We start from the raw sequence: 18,936 nt of genomic DNA, 5'->3' as shown, positions 1-18,936 counted from the left end.
CACCCTACTTCAACGTTTATAGAACCGCGTTTCCCTACTCCACGTGCTTTGCAAGCAGAGCATGGAAACTATCTAGTGGAACCTTGCGTAACTGTTGCCGGTTGATTTCTTAAAATGGCGCCAGAAGCTATAGTGGCGCTGGCGACAGCAGGCGACGGCGGAGTAAATTCTTTTTCTGCAGTTGATGAAGTATTTAATTTCGCAAAAGTCAAGCATGTTTGAATTTTTATAAAGGAACACTGCAAATATCACTTCTGTATTGATTTGTTGTCTCATATTTACGTAATGTCTTGTTCTTCTTCAACAATGTTGACAAGTATGAACATTACACCGGACCAAGACGGGTAGATTTAGCTGTGACTATATAAGACTATTGCGCAGGCATTTTTTTGCTTTGGCCGGGTGGCTGAATCGAGTCACAGACAGACAGACGGACAGACATACAGACACACAGACATACAGACAGACCAAAATTTCTGGGTTTAAGTAGCCCAAGAAAGACTATCGTCTTTAATAACTTGTGAGTTTACACGTCCCTATTACGCCCATAACTGAGGCGCCACACACGGTGGGCTTCTCTCGTTTGTTCGTAAGTGACGGTAGACTTGGGGATGATGTTAGTGGAGTACCGGCGAGTTTCTGACTGCCGTTTGGATTGCATTTCTCCCGAAAATTTTACCAATCCACTCACCTACCTCGCTTAACCTCTCGCTCAACTTCTCCGTGCTGTTGGCATGTTTAGCCTTCTCCTGCTTCTTTGGGTCCTCCAGACCACTAAAGAGCTGCTGCGAATGCAGCGGATAAGAACAATGCAAAGCGTTCCAGGTGCGGCAGTTCGTGCAGATTGACTCAAATCCGGAATGCGTGAACCGAAGGCACGGAGCAAGAATATATAGGAGAGGAAACGCCCATTGCGGCCGGCGTGATCGAGCTACCAGATAATGTCACAATGATAACTACGGCGACCTACGGAGCTCCGCAGCTGCGGCGGCGAACAATTTGGCAGCGGCACCTGGGTGAATGTATTAAAAGCAATACTGTTGTTTGCAGCATTCGCCACAAGGCGTGAATCGCTATGCGCTCGAGCTGCTGCGTGACGCGGGGACGGAAGCGCGTTTATCTCGGACGCAGCGCGCGCGCGTCATACATGGGCCGGTGCACTCAACTCGCTTCGAGCTCATCGCACGCGAGATAAGGCCGTGCGTTTACAGGTTTTACATCTTTTTGCGTTTACTGGTTTGTATTTTGGGCTTGGTGTTCACGCAAGATTGCCTACGCATTAAAAGAAAATGCCCCTTTTATTCGCTCGTACCGGCCGGTATAAATTTGACAGAAAATTAATCGCGAAGGCGGGTTCTTCAGCCAACTGAAGCGCAGAAGAGCGCACACACTCTCGCTTCAGCCACGGAATGTTTCGGCGGCCCGGCGAAATGCCGACGCGATGCCAGGGCCGGGTTGGACTGGGCGAGCGCGAACAGAACGCGCGGCGGCCGTGGCGATGACCGCGCACTTCCTTCGCCTGCCGCCAGATGCCGGAAACTTGACGTTCGCCAAGTGCTTGTGACGTTATCAGGCTGCCCCAGGAAGCTCACTTTCCCCTCCTCTTTTATTCTTGCTCCGTGACCGAAGGCCAACCCAACTCACCCCCGATTTCGTCCTCGACCTTGCGGCGGTAGCTGGTGTGGAGGCTGAAGGTGATCTCGTCGGGAGGAACCACAGCCGCCTTGCTCCAACCGCCGCACACAAACTCGTAGAAGTCCTCGCACGGCTCCATTAGGGTCACCAGGCTCGAGCGAAGCATGTTCACTGTAGGGACATAGACGAATAGAGTTAGTGCCCGAGGGCATATAGGAAGAGAGTGAGTTAGTGAGTGCATACAAGGAGTGACTGTATTCAGGTGGTCGCTTTAGAGCTTTAAAGTGAGTGAGCTTTAGAGTGAGTGAGCTCTTAGAGATAATGGGGGAGTCGGCGAGCGAAGGAGTGGGTTTGATAGTTCGCACGTAAGTGGAGGGGCGTCATTAGAGAGTTTTACTATAGGGGGCAGCATGCACTAGGCTAGCGGCGGAGGGCACTTGGACCCGCCATCGCTGGCGTAGCGTACGCTACCCGCTACGCTAAAACTTTCTACTGGGTGTCATGACGCCAAATACAAGCTCGAGCTTCTTGTGGCGTGAGCTATCGCCACGTTCTTGGTCTAAAGCTCAATAACGTTTGTGTAATTGTGTCACTCTTGTCATGACTAAACAGGTGGAAGATATTGGACTGCAAAACTGTTCCAACGCAATTCGAAGTTGGTGCGCCAGCGGTGGGTTTGTTGCAAAGAAAAAACTCGAGTCAAGTCCAAGTCGTTTGCCTGCTTGATGGGCTCCGCTATGCTCCTGTTAGATACAGGCGGCGACACAAGTGTGTGTCGAACGATACGCCGTAGACGATTGACATTTAGATGCCTTGTCATCCCCTGAAACTCCAATCGTACTTGGATGCGCGTTCCCCTTATAGCCTTTGCTTCATTTTAATAACGGCTTGGAAATAGTCCAGGGAAACAAGTGGTCGTAGCAGTTCTTTTAAGTGCGTGTTTCGGACTCCGCATGTAAGTTTTTGACGGAGTCCACTAAATCTTTCCTTAATGCCAGAGCATTCATTTCGCCGTAGTTTTTCTTGATAGTTTCAGCACAGTAGCATATACGCTTCTCTCCTACCACACGAGGTGGTTTGTTTTGTTAAGTCAGCTCCTTTTTACGCCAAATAATCGTGTTGCTTATGTAGGGCCGAGTGAGACATCCCAGACAGCAAACAACAGTTTTATGTATGAACGTGGAAGTTTGCATGGTTACTACATGGCAGAGTTAAAGTATATTGAGGAATCTATGTATAATGATGTTAAATGGCCTATAATCATGTATTTTGACGTATATTGATGTATATTCATGTATAATGATATCAATAAGCAATGATGGGGCATGTTCACGAGATTTTTGCGTCCCAACTCTCCGCTTACCCGCGTCGTCTGTCACTCCAGTGAGCGGTAGAAGAGCACAGAACAAAAGAGCGGAGAGAGCGCACGGAGAGAGATGCCTTCGCAACGTTAGCGACGCTCACTAAAATTGACAGTTGGGCTAGTTGGTCGTGTGTGTCTCCCCTGCTGTCTTCTGCTGTCTTCTCTGCCGTCGTGTGTCTCTGTCTCTGCTGTCATCCTGTTTCAAGCGCTATTTAACGATGTTGGCGACGTTGCTAGGGAGGCAAGTCGAAGTGCGGCTCGCGAGCTGCCTCTGCCTTGAAGGGTCCTGTGACTCGCACCACGGCTTGCACGCGTGGTAGAGTCGAGTCGGCAGACAATGCGAGCAGCCAGAGGAGGAAGAAATGGGAATAACGGCGACGAAATGCCTATTCTGGTGGGCAGCAAAACGAGCAACTGGCAGCCCAGCTGGCTGAAGTGAACAAATGGGACCCAAGGGACTGTTCGAGCTCTAAGCACGAATGGAAACGTGTACGAGGGACCTGCGAGATACGTCTGGTTGCGGACATCTCAAGACGGAGCGAGGCATGCGCCTCGGGCCGAGCCTCGGATTCACGACAGAGAGGTGTGAAATGATGACCCATTCCTAACGATTCACCAATAGGTCTTCAATAATTTTCTCAACAACAGTTCAGTGGCAACGGATTTGGGCTGCACGTAGAGCGTGGCACCGATTGCGGTTTGCAAAATACGCCCAGTGAGTCAAATTAAACATACAGCCCTTCTCTTTCGCTCATAACCAGGCGGCGCCGTTCACTTTAACAGTGCTCGTCTCCCGGCATCTTTCTTTAAAATGGTTTCTTGTAGGGTATTAGCTCAAACGAAGCGCCTGGCTGTGTCGGTTGCATCATGAAATTGCGAATTATTTTGAGGTAATTTAAAGACGATGGTCTGTTGGCGTACCTAAGCGCGAACATTTTGTTCTGTCTGTCTGTCACTTGAAGAGGCGAAAATCCCTTGTGTAGCATGCTCACTAGCGGGCTGTTGACGCACTAAAAATTTGTAGCGAAGTGAATGGTGAGGGGAACAGAGGGGGAAAGGAGGTGTATTAGAGAGTGAGAGAAATAGCGGAATAACCTGCTTGGACCTAAAAGTAAGGCATCCTTTATGAGGGCAATAGAAAAGGGGATACAAGCCAAACAAATGCCGGAGGACTGGCTAGAAAGTAGGATGAATTTAATATATAACGGCAGAGGCAACAAAGCCAGTATTGATTCATACAGACCACTCGCAGTAACATCAGTGGCGTATAGATTCGTATTGCAGGAGATAAAATCGGGAATTCAAGCATGGATGGAAGAAAATGGAATCCTTGGGTAATTGCAGAATGGATTTAGACGAGACAGGCGATTGGATGATAATTCATTCGTGATAACGAAATGCATTGAAATTGCGACTGCGCAGAATAGACCAATATGGATTACGTTCTTGGACATTAAAGGTGCATATGACAACGTAAACAGAAAACTACTGTGGAGAATGCTGAAACTCCAGGGGTTAGATGACGAGTTAATACAGTTTCTTATGGCAATCTATAAAGACAATAGAGTGCACCTTACACGGGAAGGACAGAAATGCGCCCAGCAGGTCAACATCCATGGGGGACTAAAACAGGGATGCCCTTTGAGCCCAATACTGTTTATGCTTTACATGGCAGGGTTAGAAAAGAAGCTGGAAGAAAGTCAAGTAGGGTTCAACCTAACACCTATGCTGCAAGGCGAAATGGTACAACAGCGTATTCCGGGAATTTTATACGCAGACGACATTGTTCTTTTAGCTGATAACCAGACCGATATGCAACGGCTCATAAATATTAGCGGCCAGGAAGCCACCGACTTCGCGTTAAATTTTAGCGCAGAAAAATCGGGAATAATAGTTTTCAATGACACTACCACTGATGCAGTGTCTATCCAGCAAGGCTAATTACCCAGAGTGAAGGAATATAAATATATGGTAGTGTGGATAGACGAAGTGGATAACTACCTAAGAACTCACGAGGAGCAACTTAATGGTAAGGGAAAGCGAAACGTAGCTATAATGAAGCATAGAGCTCTGTGGGGGTATAACAAATATGAAGTAGTGAGAGGAATGTGGAAAGGAGAAATGGTTCCGGGTCTCACATTTGCGAATGCTGTAATCTGCTTAAAATCAGACGTTCTATCACGCCAATTGAAGTGAACCAGAGAACGGTAGGCTGTTTGGCCTTAGGAGCGCATGGAAAAACAATTAACGAAGCAGTGCAGGGAGATATGGGCTGGACCCTCCGCGGTGGCTCAGTGGCTAAGACGTTGTGCTGCTGAGCGCGAGGTCACGGGTTCGATTCCTGGCAGCGGCGGCCGCTTTTCTGATGGCGGCGAAAAGCAAGAACGCCGGTGTGTACGAGATTTAGGCGCACGTTAAAGATCCCCAGGTGGTCAAAAATAATCCGGAGCCCTCCACTGCGGCGTGCCTCATCGCCTGCATTGCGTGGGCGCGTTAAACCCTACAATCAATCAATCGAGATATGAGCTGGGCTTCCTTTGAAGGTCGAGAAGCGCAGAGTAAAATGTGTTTTGAGAGGGGGTTGAAAGCAATGCATCAATGTAGGTGGGCAGCTAAGGTTTTTAAATAGCTATACTTGAAAAGCGTGGCACGCAGTGGTTAAGGAAGTCTAGAAGGCTAACGATGAAATACGGAAAGAACAGTGGAGAATCCAAAACAGCCAAGGTAACCAAAAAAGAGGCAAGGCCGATAGAAACGAATAGATGGAGAGAAAAAATGGAAGCTAAAACGTCGTTAGAGATGTACACGGCGGAGAAACGGGACATCAGAAAGGAAAATTTCTACGATAATTCCCAGGGCAGTGCTTTGCTTTTTGAGGCTAGAGCAGGTTGCTTGCGAACCAAGAGCTTTGTGGGGAAGTATTCACAAAAAAGATAGGTTTTGCGTGGTCGGCGGAAAAGAAGCGAAACTATGCGGCACATAGTGTTAGAATGCGAGGGTATCCATCCAAATCTACATGAGGGAAATATTCGGCTTCCAGAATCCCTAGTATTTAAGGGTAGCATAGAGGAAGTTAACTTCGAGGCTGTCGGGGTGACGAAAAGATTAGAAAGCTGGCGGACGAAAAGCAGAGAGGGGAATATTGCCTAGGACAGCTACCACCTGTAACTTGAAAAAAAAGTATTTTGTGCCTAATAAGTTTTTTGTGTCTGCCTTAAGCAGCACTAGTATTAAACAAAGAGTATAGAACATAGGCATATTAGTCCTTTTTTGGTAAGATGACACGTCATCACCCCGCTACAAGCGGGAAACGAATAGCAGTCATTGATCATCATCAGCGCTGTTTGTGAGGGGAAGAAAAAGAGAACGAAATGATGAAAATTACCTGAAGCGGGTCGGGAGGTTAATTGCAAAATGGGGGTAAACGGAATGGAGAGGGATGGAAGTAGGCGGTTGTTGAGGAGAATTTAACAGGGAAGAGGATATGAAACGAGAGAGACGTTTGAGAATAGAGGGAGGAGACAGGGAGGCAGGGGAGGAAGAATGGGGGAAGGAGGAAGAAAACAGATGTCGATTAAATAAGATGGTTTTACATGCGTAGAGTTGACATAGACAGCCCATGATAAGGATGATGAGGATGTTGTTGGTATGATGACTAAGGTATGAGGGGAAATGCTTTTGGACATGAGTGTGAGGAAGCCCTGAGAGATGGGATGGGACAATCGGGAAGATGGGGAGGTGGAAAGAAGAGAGAGAAGGTGCGGAGAAAGACGGGGGAGTTCAGAGAGGACGGATAAGAGAGGGGCGAAATAATAAGCAGGTGTTACGGGGGAGGCGTACTGACAGTTGAAAGGGAGCGGCGTAGGGAATGGGGAGCGCCGTTGGAGGTTCGGAGGGGAATTAAAGAGGTGGATTGGGAAGTGTCAATGCGAGGAAGGAGACCGGAGGGGAAGGGCATGAAGGGTACGATAAGGAAAGAGGAGGATCTTTACCATTCAGAGGGGAAAACGCTATCGTCTGTTGAGACAATTTTCAGCAAAGCAAGCACATAGCGGCAAATATTTTTTCTTTGCTGCGGGCACGAACTGGGCTATGCCAAACTGACATCATCGATCTTGGTCGCACGCAATCGCTGCTTTTTCTGTTTCCCCGCGCAGTGCCTGTCCCTTCATGAAGCTCTCACCATGTGGGATTCTAACGCGTGTTGCTCACGAATGTAGAGTACGTTCAGCGGAAGGCAACCTCGAAACTGCGCGCTCTGTTTCAGTCGCGTACATTTCAAGTGAACGCACTCTGGTTTAAGCCCTTCTTGGCCTATACTCCCTCACCAGTTAAATGGAATGGAAGAGTGTCGTCTCGTATGCCGCAGCATATGGGCCGATGGTTGCGGAAGGAAGAGCCGGAAGCCTGTTTCCCAGCTGCTGCATGTCGGAATACACGCGTAATTGAGTGTTTCGGGATGCGTAAAGAGGGCTCTCACCGTAGGTCCTGCATTCCAGCGTGTCGCAGGTCAACGCCGTGTTGGTGTACGGGTTGTACGGGGGCTCCGGGGCTGCACAGACTGCGGAGAGCGGAGAGGCCGACGTTTTGCAATTAAAAATGGGGATGAAAAATAACGGACGCTTTCGTCGGACAACTAACAGGCAACGCAATGTAGGGAATTTGCACATTTATTTTCCCTAATCGGTACTCGCCCTGTTTCCTAACAGCCTGCTGCCCAGGACGGAGGCGGGTGGTATGACTTCTTAGTTTTCGGTCGTAGTGTGTGTGTGTGTTTTTTTTAACAGCGAAAATGTTTAGCAAATCATAATTTTTCCTGTCCGCAGTTAAAAATACCAAGAAAATGCCGAATGCTCGTGTGTGCGTGCCTTGCGGCGACCGCCCAGCGTCTCTGGCGCACGTTTGGCAAGCCAAGCGTGCCCACTTATTGAGATTAGCCAAGATTAACAAACAAACAAACAAACCAACAAACAAACAAACAAACAAACAAACAAACAAACTGAAGCGTTCGCCGTAATCGCGGCAACACTTGCTCGGAACAATACACGTCATGGCGTATGCCCCTACAAGGTGATGTAGAATGATTATCACTGCTAAAACAACGCAGGAAAATCACACTAACAGCAACAATGACGGAGTAAAGGTCGTTGCGGCAGCGAAAACGAAGCAAATCGGCTGCAATTGTGGACTGAAACCGTCGTGATGGTCGCGAAGGCTGAAAACAGCTTCGCTACCTTCAAGTCTTGCGCGTTAGTGTGAGCTTTCTTCCCTTTTTTTTTCATTTAGGTATTGATTTTTCAGACGAAAATACTTTTCTGGCTTCGCCCCTTTCCGTTTATTTTTTATTGCTTTTAAACCTGCCATAGCTTGGCTGGAGCGAGTTTTTCTCAGCATTTTTTTGTGGTTGTATTGGAGCTAATATAATAAATAAATTAACAGTTATAGATTAAAAGTACTTCTCTTGCAGTATCTGCATGCAGTGAGCCTATTATAGCATTTTAATCAGTTGTTTTCGAATAAGGAAATTTAAATACATTTTTGTTCACGCCAGTTCTTTGAAAAACAAATTTTTTATTCGACTTGGTATAGGTTCAAAGTTTGGTCAGTTGGTTTTTACGTCTGTCTGCAGGTTCCCTGAATCAACCAGACAAGAAATTACGGTAGTCGCTGGTTGGTCTCGTGAAGGGAATGCTCACTGGCGGGAACTGACTCAAGGTCACCTCAAGGTCACCGGTAACTCACCACTGATCCACAAGTGATCCCATTACCTATACTGGTGAATCTACTGGTGACTGAACAGGAGGCCTAAACCCGCTCGGTACAAGCAGGTATAGGTGCTATCAGGCGTATCGGGTGGTATGAGGCCTCCAGTCCTACACTTGGCCGAGTTAACCGCGAGCGTTGAAGTGATGCGGTAGTGGTGTCGACTGAAGCAATGAGCGAATTTTTTGCAAGTCTCTTAAATGCGGAAGTAACAACTGGAATACGGAATAGGAGTGTTGCTTGGCTGCGGAGGAACCTCTATCGTGTTTTGCCGTCATCGCCAGTTAAGCAAGCATTTACCCCGACCATTTTAAAGCAGAGCTGTACTAATCTTGTCGAACGGTTTCGCCGTCGCGATAGATTTGACCTTCATTTGACCGCAGCTGCGCCGTACCTTTGGCAAGGCATCACGTGACCAGCCGGGTCAAGGTACGTCCACAGAGCTCCGCCGACGGTCGCGTTCGGAAGAAAAAAAAAAAAACCTGCCGCGTTCGCCGCGGTCGCCTCCGCTGCCTGCTTGGCGAATGCCAAGCTGTACACGAATGCTGTACACGAATATAGCTGTACACGAATGCGCTCTCCGCAGCTGGTTCCCGCCTGACCACGTGACCCGCCGCGTGCATCCCAGTTTAGCCATCAATGCTCGGTCCGTATTCTCTGAGAGTTGCTGCGGGAGCTAGAGGCTTTGAGCCGTCGTGGGCAAGCCGCGTCTGACCACCCCGTAAATATCGCATGCGTTCGGCTCGGAAAATGCCGGAAGCGGGACCAGAGCCGTAGTCAACGGCAGGCTTTGAACGAATAGTGTAGTAAGTACAGCTACATCGGAGATTGAGCAAATGAAACAGAGACTTAGCTAAGCTAAGCAAAGCTTGCGCTTTGCATATAAAGGGTTAGCTGAACTAAGCCTGAGCCATTATTTTAGGGGCGAAGCTCCTTCGGGGCTCGGGCTGTCGGCGACGTATGTCTTCGTCGTCGTTCGTCGTCGTATAATCACGTGGTCACGGCACTAGAACACCGGGACACTCGTCTTCCAACGCCTCGCTCTAGAACGTAAATGGTACTAAAAAAACAACACACGGGGACGTCGGTTTTCCAATGCCTCGCTTTGGAATGTTTCATCTCCATTGGCCAAAAGGCGTACTAAAGGAACACACTGGGACACTCGTTTCTCGTTCGCGCTTGCTTGCTTGCTTCTATTTCGCTCCGCACTATCTCTAACGTAAAGATTTTCAATTCGGCGTTTCTAATTTCACTTCTCCTTTGTTTTCGTGATGGGGATGACGCGTATATCAGCGCGCGCCGAGTTGCAAAAGAGAGAGACTTGTAATCCTTGAATACACTTATACACCGCATGCCTAGCCCATCCTCAGGATTCATGTTAGGGGAGATGGCCCGCTTTTTTTCATTGTACGTACACTTGGTGTTCGGCTGGGGGCTCGAGTGCGGCGAAAACGTTAAGAAATTCAACCGGAAATAATAAGAAAATCTACCGAGGGAAGATATTAATCAATCTCAGCCTTACTTTCTGTTAACACAGTTCAGCACTCGAGGAAATTGCGTCAGGATAATACGGGGAGTAATGCACAATTCACGAAGACGGGCTGGCGAAAATAATATAGCTGTACACGGGTATTATATGACCAAGGCTGGAAGCAGCAGCTCTCGAGAGACCGAGAAATAAAATGGCGGAGGTTCCCGAAAATTTAGTGTCCCTCTCCGAAACCTAGGTGGGGGCGGACCTTTTTAGGTGACGGGAATCATAGCGATGCACCAGAAATAATTGTTGAAATAGAAAAAAAACACCTGCTGTATACCTTCCTTGAAATTGAACATCAGAAAGGAAAATTTAAATGATAATTCCCAGGACAGTGCTTTGCTTTTTGAGGCTAGAGCAGGTTGCTTGCGAACTAAGAGCTTTGTGGGGAAGTATTCACAAAATGATGGGGTGTAAGGTCCACTTATGAGATTAGCGGCCAGGCGCCCGGGCTGCGCGTGAGAACCCACCGCTCTGTCTGGTGGCCCAGCACTGTAGACTCTACGCTGCAGCCGTCGCCAATTCGTCACGGCGCACACGGGAGACGGATTGTCTGGCCCACCGCATACCACAGGGATAATCCCTCATTGAGAAAGCAGACGGCGCCGCCGGATTCCGGGAACGGTCTGCATGACGCGCGGAGGTGGTGGGATTACCGGCGTCGAAGCGCGCGCCCCGCGAGACACCATTGTTAACGCGCCCTGGCCGGCCCAGTGCACTGTCGCCGTCTTTCGCTCCCACCCCGCGGGGTCACGCGCGCCTGCTCGTCTGCGGGCGTTCCGTTGACCCAAAGATGGCGGCGCCTCATTGAATATTCCGTGGCGAGCTGAGTGACAGCTGTCTACGTGAATTTGGGCACTCCCTTACGCGTTTACGAACGCTACAGGGGCGTTCCCGAGAGACGGTGATTTCGAGGTTTTATAAGGCCGAACTTGGCCGTTGGAAATGGTTCTTGTCTGAGCGCCGAGCTGGGCAGTTCCCGGCGGGACAAGCAGTCTCGACCGTTGAAGCTAGGTTGGGATTTGTGAGCCCCCTAGTCGAGGTTAAGATCGCGTCGGAGGTTTAGGGTGCAGCGCCTTACCGGGCAACTAGACGGATCTTGCGGCGAGACAGGGTCTCGGCCGTCGTTTCTCGAGCGGTTTGTGTACGCTCCGAGAACAGGAGAGTTAGACGAAGTTGAGGAGCTCGAGTGATTTGTGCGCACTCGGAGCAAGCGTCTAGCTGAAGTTCGAAGTTTTTCTTTTCATTACTCATGTACCTAGCTTTCCTACTGTAAATAGCTGTATATAAACCTTCGCATCACTTAATCAACCCCAACGCCTCGAGTTCATCAATTCGACCGCCATCTCCAAGAACTTCAACACCATCGCCCTGCCAGCCTCCTGCCAAATCAACCGGAGCCCGGGCGATTGGGTTCCTGATCGACACCGGACTTTGGGAAACGATCTTTACTATGGGGTATGCGTGGTCTGCGGAAAAGAAACAGAAACTACGTGGCACATTGTGTTAGAATGTGAGGGTATCCATCCAAATCTACATGAGGGATATATTCGGCTTCCCGAAGCCCTAGGATTTAAGGGTAGCACAGAAGAAGTTGACTTCAAGGCTGTCGAGGGGACGAAAAGAAGATTAGAATGCTGGTGGACGAAAAGCAGAGAGGGGAATATTGCCTAGGACAGTTACCACCTGTAACAGAAAAAAAGTATTTTGTGCCTAATAAGCTTTTTGTGCCTGCCCTAAGCAGCGCTAGTATTAAACCAAGAGTATAAAACATAGGTATATTAGTCCGTTTTGGTAAAATGGCATCACCCCACTACAAAGGGGAAACCAACAGCAATCATCATCATCACCATCATGTACATGATTTTGAGATTTTCGCTATGATAACCTAAGGGCAGTATTCCGGCTCGCCTCAGCTCTTCCAGGACGGACTATTCCTGAGTTATCGAGTGTTACACAGAGTACTTTCTCACAGCGATTGTGGAGGATGACAGCTCATTTTGTGCGCAGTTTCGTGCGGAGAAGACGGTGCGAGTGCGCTTTCTGTCTCACCATTGGTGGGCGAGAAGCACCTGAACATGATGATGGCCATGCAGATGAGTGTGATTACGATCAGCACGGCGATGACGGTCATGCACGTGTTCAGGAACGTGTCCGGCTGCTTCTGTGCCCTGCGCGAAAACCCCAATCCCATTCGTGAGTGAAGTGCACCCGTGACCTTGTGCTACTCGCAGTTCTGGAGCTTGCTGTCCTTCACTGTAGGTTCCACTCCATTTTAATAGTCCATACAACAAATACACGCTTTTTGTGACGTAAAGGGGGTGAGTAAGCAGAATTTTAGCTATCCAACGAACATCAACTAACATCTGGAGAGAGGGGGCCGAATACGCTGCCTGAAAAAGTAGCTTGTCTGCGTGCAGCTTCGAAACAAAAGCGAAGCTTATAGTGAGTTCGCAACAAAATGTACAGCCGAGTAACACTGATTCTAACATTAGTGTGTGCTAGAGTACGTCTTTGGCAAAATCTTTGGAAACAGGTTTGGAAACAGGTTTGAAAGATTTTCTTTTTCTGATAACCTCCACACACTGACATACACAATGACGCGTACACACATACTCAGGCAAGAAAAAAAATAGTATTTTCACTAAGGTTTAGCTCAGTCACCATGCAAGATGTTTTGTAATCTATATTGAAACGAGAACAACGAAAGAATTATGAAGCATTTATTGGAATAAAAAGTGTTAGCTAACGGTGGCCTTTCTCTGTACTCTGAAATGTGAGGGCATCTGTTGATATTTTTTTTTGCGATGACATTGTTTTATAACCCCATTGTATATGGTATCAGAATAACTCAGGACGGGTTGGTAAGTAAACGGTTTTCACACTTTTTCTTGATAGAGACGGATTCCTGCATCGCCACGAGAAACTTGTTCTGCTGAATTCATGCGCTGACGAATCACCGACGCTCCCTTAGCAACGCCGGGTCACTTCCCATCTCCGCGCTGGCACAACGGCCAAATCTTCGAAAGCTTCCTCTGAAGCGTTAGCTCTCGTTATACGCATCGACAAGGCCTCGGACAAAAGGAGGGCTCCGCAATACCACGAGCGGGAAGGACTGAACGAACAGCCGTACGTTCCTCCTCCGCTTCTATCTTCACTATCCTCCAATTTTATTTCCCCTAGACTCTTTCGCAGTGCGATTTTCTCCTCGTGCTCTGCTCGATATCGCCTTCGTAACGCTACGTTCCGCGTACGCTCTCTTCCCTCCTGCCTTGTACTCCTCGTGTTGCCTCCGTTACGCCGCGTTACGACGTTACGCCGTTACGCCGATGGCGACGCCGCCACACAATAGAGGCACTGGCGCCTAAGTACTCTAATGAAGTTTAAAAGAATATCGGCATCGTCCATCTGCACTGATTGTTCCGGAACTGTCTTTTTGTAGGGGATCTTCTGCAGTAGGCTGCTTTAATGTCACTAATCCTAATTACACGATACATTACAATTTATTACGAGTTAAACAGAAGCATACATCTGCGGGTTCGCGTGAGCCATCAAATTACTTGTTCAGTGAAGCCAAAAAGCTGTATGCATAAATACAACTGTTCATTTAAACGGCACATAAAGCGAAACAAAAATAGATGCAGATATAATGGTGAAATAATTACAAATGTAGTGACGTTAAAACTAGTTTTTGGATCATTGCGCATTCTTTCGTTTGTGAAGTAGGTAAAAACGTGGGAATGCCCCACAAAAAAATAAATTTTCTGGATAACGCATCTGAGAGGTAATAAGATTATAATTAAAGATACGTTTCGTTTCGTGTCCAGACAATTATATAATGTTACTAATGAAACCACAGTAGTAATGTTATTGTACTCACGCCTTGGCTATCTCTTCAAGGGTCTTCTTGTCCTTGCTGAGAAAGCAAGCAAAGGATAAATCGATTAAAAGACATATAATGGCGGAACGTATGCATTGCCGTGTTTTAGTATGCACCAGGGGTGGAAAAATGATATAGGGTTAGTTAGACCACAACCGCAAAATTCAGAGTCGAACTCATTCCTTCCAATATTTGTTTCCATTTGCAGAAAGGCAGCAATGCTCCGAAATCCAGCGTAATAGATTGGTTAAGTTGGTACTCCATACTTGAAACAGATGAGCACCGAAATGAACAGGGAGGGTGAAAATACAAGAGGCAAGGGCACCCCATAAATCTTACGTGCAGATTTATTGTAATCCATAAAAATATAGGTCTAATTCGCTGGGGGTGGGGCGGGGGGGGGGGTGGTTTATTCTAAAGTCGTGAACTGACCGGCAGACTTTCGAACCAGTTCCCATGCTTTATCAGATACTTGCCTAAGTTCCAGTTCCAGTGTGTCAATTACAGCCAATAGTCATATTTAGTTGAGCCGCTCTCAGCAGGTCAACGTGCGGCGGCTTTTGCAAAATGGTGGCCTGCTAGCGACTGCTTGGTGGAGGGTGAAAAGTGACAGTGTAATGAACGCGAGTGGGCCGAAATCTCGGAAGAACGCTATCATCATCCTAATCCATAAGAAAGGTGACATGAAGGACTTGAAAAATTACAGGCCGACCAGCTTACTGTCAGTCGTCTACAAGGCACTTACCACAGTAATGGCTACGAGAATTTCTGCCATTTCAGATTTCAGTCAACCTAATGAATAAGCCGGGTTTCGTAAAGGCTATTCAACAATAGGCCATATTCACACGATCGATCAGGTGATAGAGAAATGCGCTGAGCATACTCAACCCCCATACATAGCTTTGATAGATTATGAGAAAGCATTTGACTGGCTGAAACCTCAGCAGTCATGCAGGCACTGCGGAACCAGGGTATACACGAGCATTATGTAAGAATACTAGAGGATATCTACGATGGGTCCACAGCTACCACAGTCCTCCGTAATGAGAGCAGTAAAATACCTATAAGCAAGGGCGACATCCAAGAAAACACAATCTCTCCAATGTTATTCACAGCATGTTTACCAGAAGTATTCAGAAAACTGGATTGGGAACAGGTGGGAGTAAGGGTTAATGGAGAATACCTCAGTAACCTCAGATTTGCTGATGACGTTGCCTTGCTAAGTAACTCGGGGGACGAATTGCAAAGCATGCTTTCCGCACTGGACAACCAGAGTAGAACCGTGGGCTTGAAAATTAATATGCAGAAAACTAAAGTAATGATCAATAACCTCGGGACAGCACAGCGGTTTGAGATAGGTGGCGAGGCAGTGGAAGTGGTAAGGGAATATATCTACTTAGGTCAAGTTGTGACCCCGGATCCCAACAATGAGGCAGAGATAATTCGAAGGATAAGAATGGGGTGGAGCGCATTCGGCAGGCATTGTAAGATAATGAATGACAGCCTACCATTGTCCCTGAAGAGGAAAGTGTATGGCAGCTGCATCTTACCGGTACTGACCTACGGGGCAGAAACTTGGAGGCTCACTAAAAGGGTTCAACTTAAATTGAGGACGACTCAGCGAGCAATGGAACGGAAGATGATAGGTGTAACGTTAAGGGACAAAAAGAAAGCGGGGGGGGGGGGTCAGGGAACAAACGCGTGTCAAAGCCATATTAGTAGAAATTAAGAAGAAATGGGCGTGGACAGGGCATGTAATGCGAAGGCAAGATAACCACTGGTCATTAAAGGTAACATAGTGGATCCCTAGAGAAGGCAAGCGTGGCAGGGGGCGGCAGAAAGTTAGGTGGGCAGATGATATCAAGATGTTTGCGGGGTTAAATTGGGTCGCAGTTAGCACAGGACCGGGATAAGTGGAGATCTAAGGGAGAGGCCTTTGCCCTGCAGTGGGCGTAGAAAGGCAGCTGCTGCTGCTGCTGCTGCTGCTGATGATGATGATGATGATGAAATGTGGGAGACCAACCAAGCTTCAAGTACGGACATGGGTCCAGGTACCTACAAAGTTGAAGAAGCCATTGGGCCGATGTTTAGGTAGTGGTTTTTGATAGCCTGTTGAACCGCGATTGCTCTGGAGAGCCCATGGACTCACGCTCTTCCGTCTATCCGAGGTTAAATCTTGTTATCGTCCGCGCGTAGAGCCTACAAGGCTAAGTAGGTGTCCCACCATCTGTCAATCGCGGACCCGGGGAATGTGACAAAATACAAGCGTTTGCTCGGTCACAGCAACGAACCTAGGGTGACCAGAGACCCATACCAGAGTAAAGGTGTGAGAACATGAAGCGGAAAGAAGGAGAAAAGACAATGGCAACGACGGTGGGATGTAAATAGGTGTGGACGAAGGTAAGAAAAGTAGGCTGGCAGTAGAAAGCGTCGCAAAGAGGGCGGAATTAAATGATGCCCATTTCACATGCGTTTCGATCGTGACGTAGCTCATATTGCACACCCCATGACATGCACAGACACAAAGCCCCGCCTTGTTTGGTCGTCTGCCTTCAGCCAATCAGGGCTCGCTCGAGATGAACGCTTTAAAATGAAACTCCAGATGTAGAAAAGTGGGAATTCAGTCCAAGTGTGGAGGGCTAAATAGCTAGGGAGGCATACGTAATTGCCAAAGCTTTCGTGCATTTCTAACGGGCGGTGGTTTGGAGGAAGGAAGGAGGGAGAGGAAGGGGAGCGGAGCAGCCTGAGTGGGAGGTACATCCTTTTGCAGCGGATGAAGAAGACTTGCGCGATCTTCTATCGCAGTTATTCTGATCATGCGAAAGTCTCGAAACAACGGTATCGATCTTGTGGGGAACGTATATGTGGTATGGGCAGACACACGCGGTGAACGGAGGTGCGAAAGTTGGGTCAACTCGCTAAGCGAATGGAGGTGAGGTACTACGACAGCATGCCATTGCGATTATGAAAGAAAAAAAATGGCAGCCTATATGCTCATTTCACACCTGCTGCGTAATTGCTTCTATTTTGTCCCCCGCCCACCTCTCACGCTATCCGCCTGCTGCCTCGCTCTTCCCGTGATAAACACGGTTGAGGTTTTCGATCAAGTCAATTCAATTTTCCTGCAATCCTCGGCTCGCGCGACATTTATTTGCAACCTTTTGTTACTGTTGGACTTTTTGAATTCCGCCATGAGGTACCTTTTTTTAGATTTCGGTTCAAAATATCCTTTTCAAAGCGAATTTCTTCGCTATCGCAAATACGAGATTTTCATCTATTTTTTAATTAAAAACACTGCCTAGTACCAGGTATGTATTGATACTTTGCCTCAATTATGCATAATGTTTTCTTTTTGCTCGACAATGTTGCCAATTACGATGTATGGTTCCAGATTTATTGATTTGGAAAAGTTTGCCTGCATAAACTTTTCGTTGAAGATTTTTTTATTGTTGCCCTGGTAGATAAATCAAGGGAGGGACGGACGGACAGACAGACAGACAGACAGACAGACAGACAGACAGACAGACAGACAGACAGACAGGCAGACAGGCAGGCAGGCAGGCAGGCAGGCAGGCAGGCAGGCAGGCAGGCAGGCAGGCAGGCAGGCAGGCAGGCAGGCAGGCAGGCAGGCAGACAGGCAGGCAGACAGGCAGGCAGGCAGGCAGGCAGGCAGGCAGGCAGGCAGGCAGGCAGGCAGGCAGGCAGACAGACAGATGGGCAGGCCACAATGCTCCGGTTTTAGGTACCCAAAAGGGCTACTGTCTTTGAAAATTTAACTCGTACGCGGAATGAGGTACACGCCCTTCACACGATATATGAATCATTGTACACTGGTTGGATGGTTGAGTAGCAGAATTGTTTACTCACGCATCGCCTACGGGATTTTTTTGTGCTGGACTGTAAAAAAAGAAGCGGTGAAGGTTATTGATATTCAGAAATAATAGATGTTAGAAGGAAAAATGGCCGCGAGAATCAGTAAACGCGTGGTACTCCACAAGAAAAAAAAACCTTTCCACCAAAGATGAGTGAACCATAAGCGCGAAAATTCCTGCTCACCGTGAAAGCAAACCAGCTTCAACTTCGCTGTTTTTTTTTAGTCGTGCAGAAAAGCCTCTGTAAGTTTGTTCTTTCACTGCCACATTCCGAAATTATTGGGCCTGCAGAAACCTTCCCCGTACGCGCAGCACATATGATGCACTTTGAGCACTTGCAAGATGCATAGAAGAAGCGGGATTTCAATAGAGGTGCAAGAGAATATTACAAAAGGGAATTATCTCCTCTGCAGCTCCAAGAGCTGCCATCAGTGATCTAGCGCCCCACCTGTCCCGTGCCAACCAGCCACGTTCCAGGGGTCTCCCTACATGCCGAGGAGATTCTGTGTACGTGTAACACTCGCCCTTCCCAAACTCGTCACCACCGCCATCCCTTCAGGAGAGACTCCCCTCACTGCACTTCGGACCAAATCTCGCTGGTGAACCGAGCCACAGCTGTCGCCGTCAGGCTCATGTTACTGGCCACACCCCACCTCTTTAAAGGGACCCTGCAACACTTTTGATGAACGCTTTCACCCTTTCCTTCGCGTCTGCGAGAATTGCGAAAGCTACAGTTATCACCAGCCCGGAGCGGCGCTGCGTGATTTGCTCATCGCACCAGATACGCCTTCGGTTCTGCTTTGTTTTGTCGCTTTATTTTTTAAGTTGCTATCGAAAAGCGTTCATTTCTGCAACTGAAGGAACACCGGCCAAGAGCCGCTACATGGCC

At 48.0% G+C, this 18,936-nt stretch overlaps 1 protein-coding gene across 1 annotated transcript in view; it reads right to left on the bottom strand.

Annotated features, from left to right (window-relative positions):
- Window positions 1-18,681, bottom strand: part of LOC144146404 (endothelin-converting enzyme homolog) — a 19,410-nt gene extending 729 nt beyond the window's left edge. The window contains exons 1-5 of the mRNA XM_077678360.1: window positions 18,623-18,681; window positions 14,176-14,211; window positions 12,348-12,466; window positions 7,479-7,559; window positions 1,645-1,806 (exon numbers count right to left, since the gene is read on the bottom strand). Of these exons, the coding sequence (XP_077534486.1) occupies window positions 1,645-1,806; window positions 7,479-7,559; window positions 12,348-12,466; window positions 14,176-14,211; window positions 18,623-18,681 (457 nt within the window). The remainder of the gene's footprint in view (window positions 1-1,644; window positions 1,807-7,478; window positions 7,560-12,347; window positions 12,467-14,175; window positions 14,212-18,622) is intronic.
- Window positions 18,682-18,936: the final 255 nt, after the last annotated feature.

This window comes from Haemaphysalis longicornis, unplaced genomic scaffold, assembly GCF_048455015.1.
Source record: "Haemaphysalis longicornis isolate Haplotype H1 unplaced genomic scaffold, Haemaphysalis longicornis Haplotype H1 scaffold_7, whole genome shotgun sequence".
Taxonomy (NCBI): domain Eukaryota; kingdom Metazoa; phylum Arthropoda; class Arachnida; order Ixodida; family Ixodidae; genus Haemaphysalis; species Haemaphysalis longicornis.
This window is presented reverse-complemented; position numbering and strand designations above follow the sequence as displayed.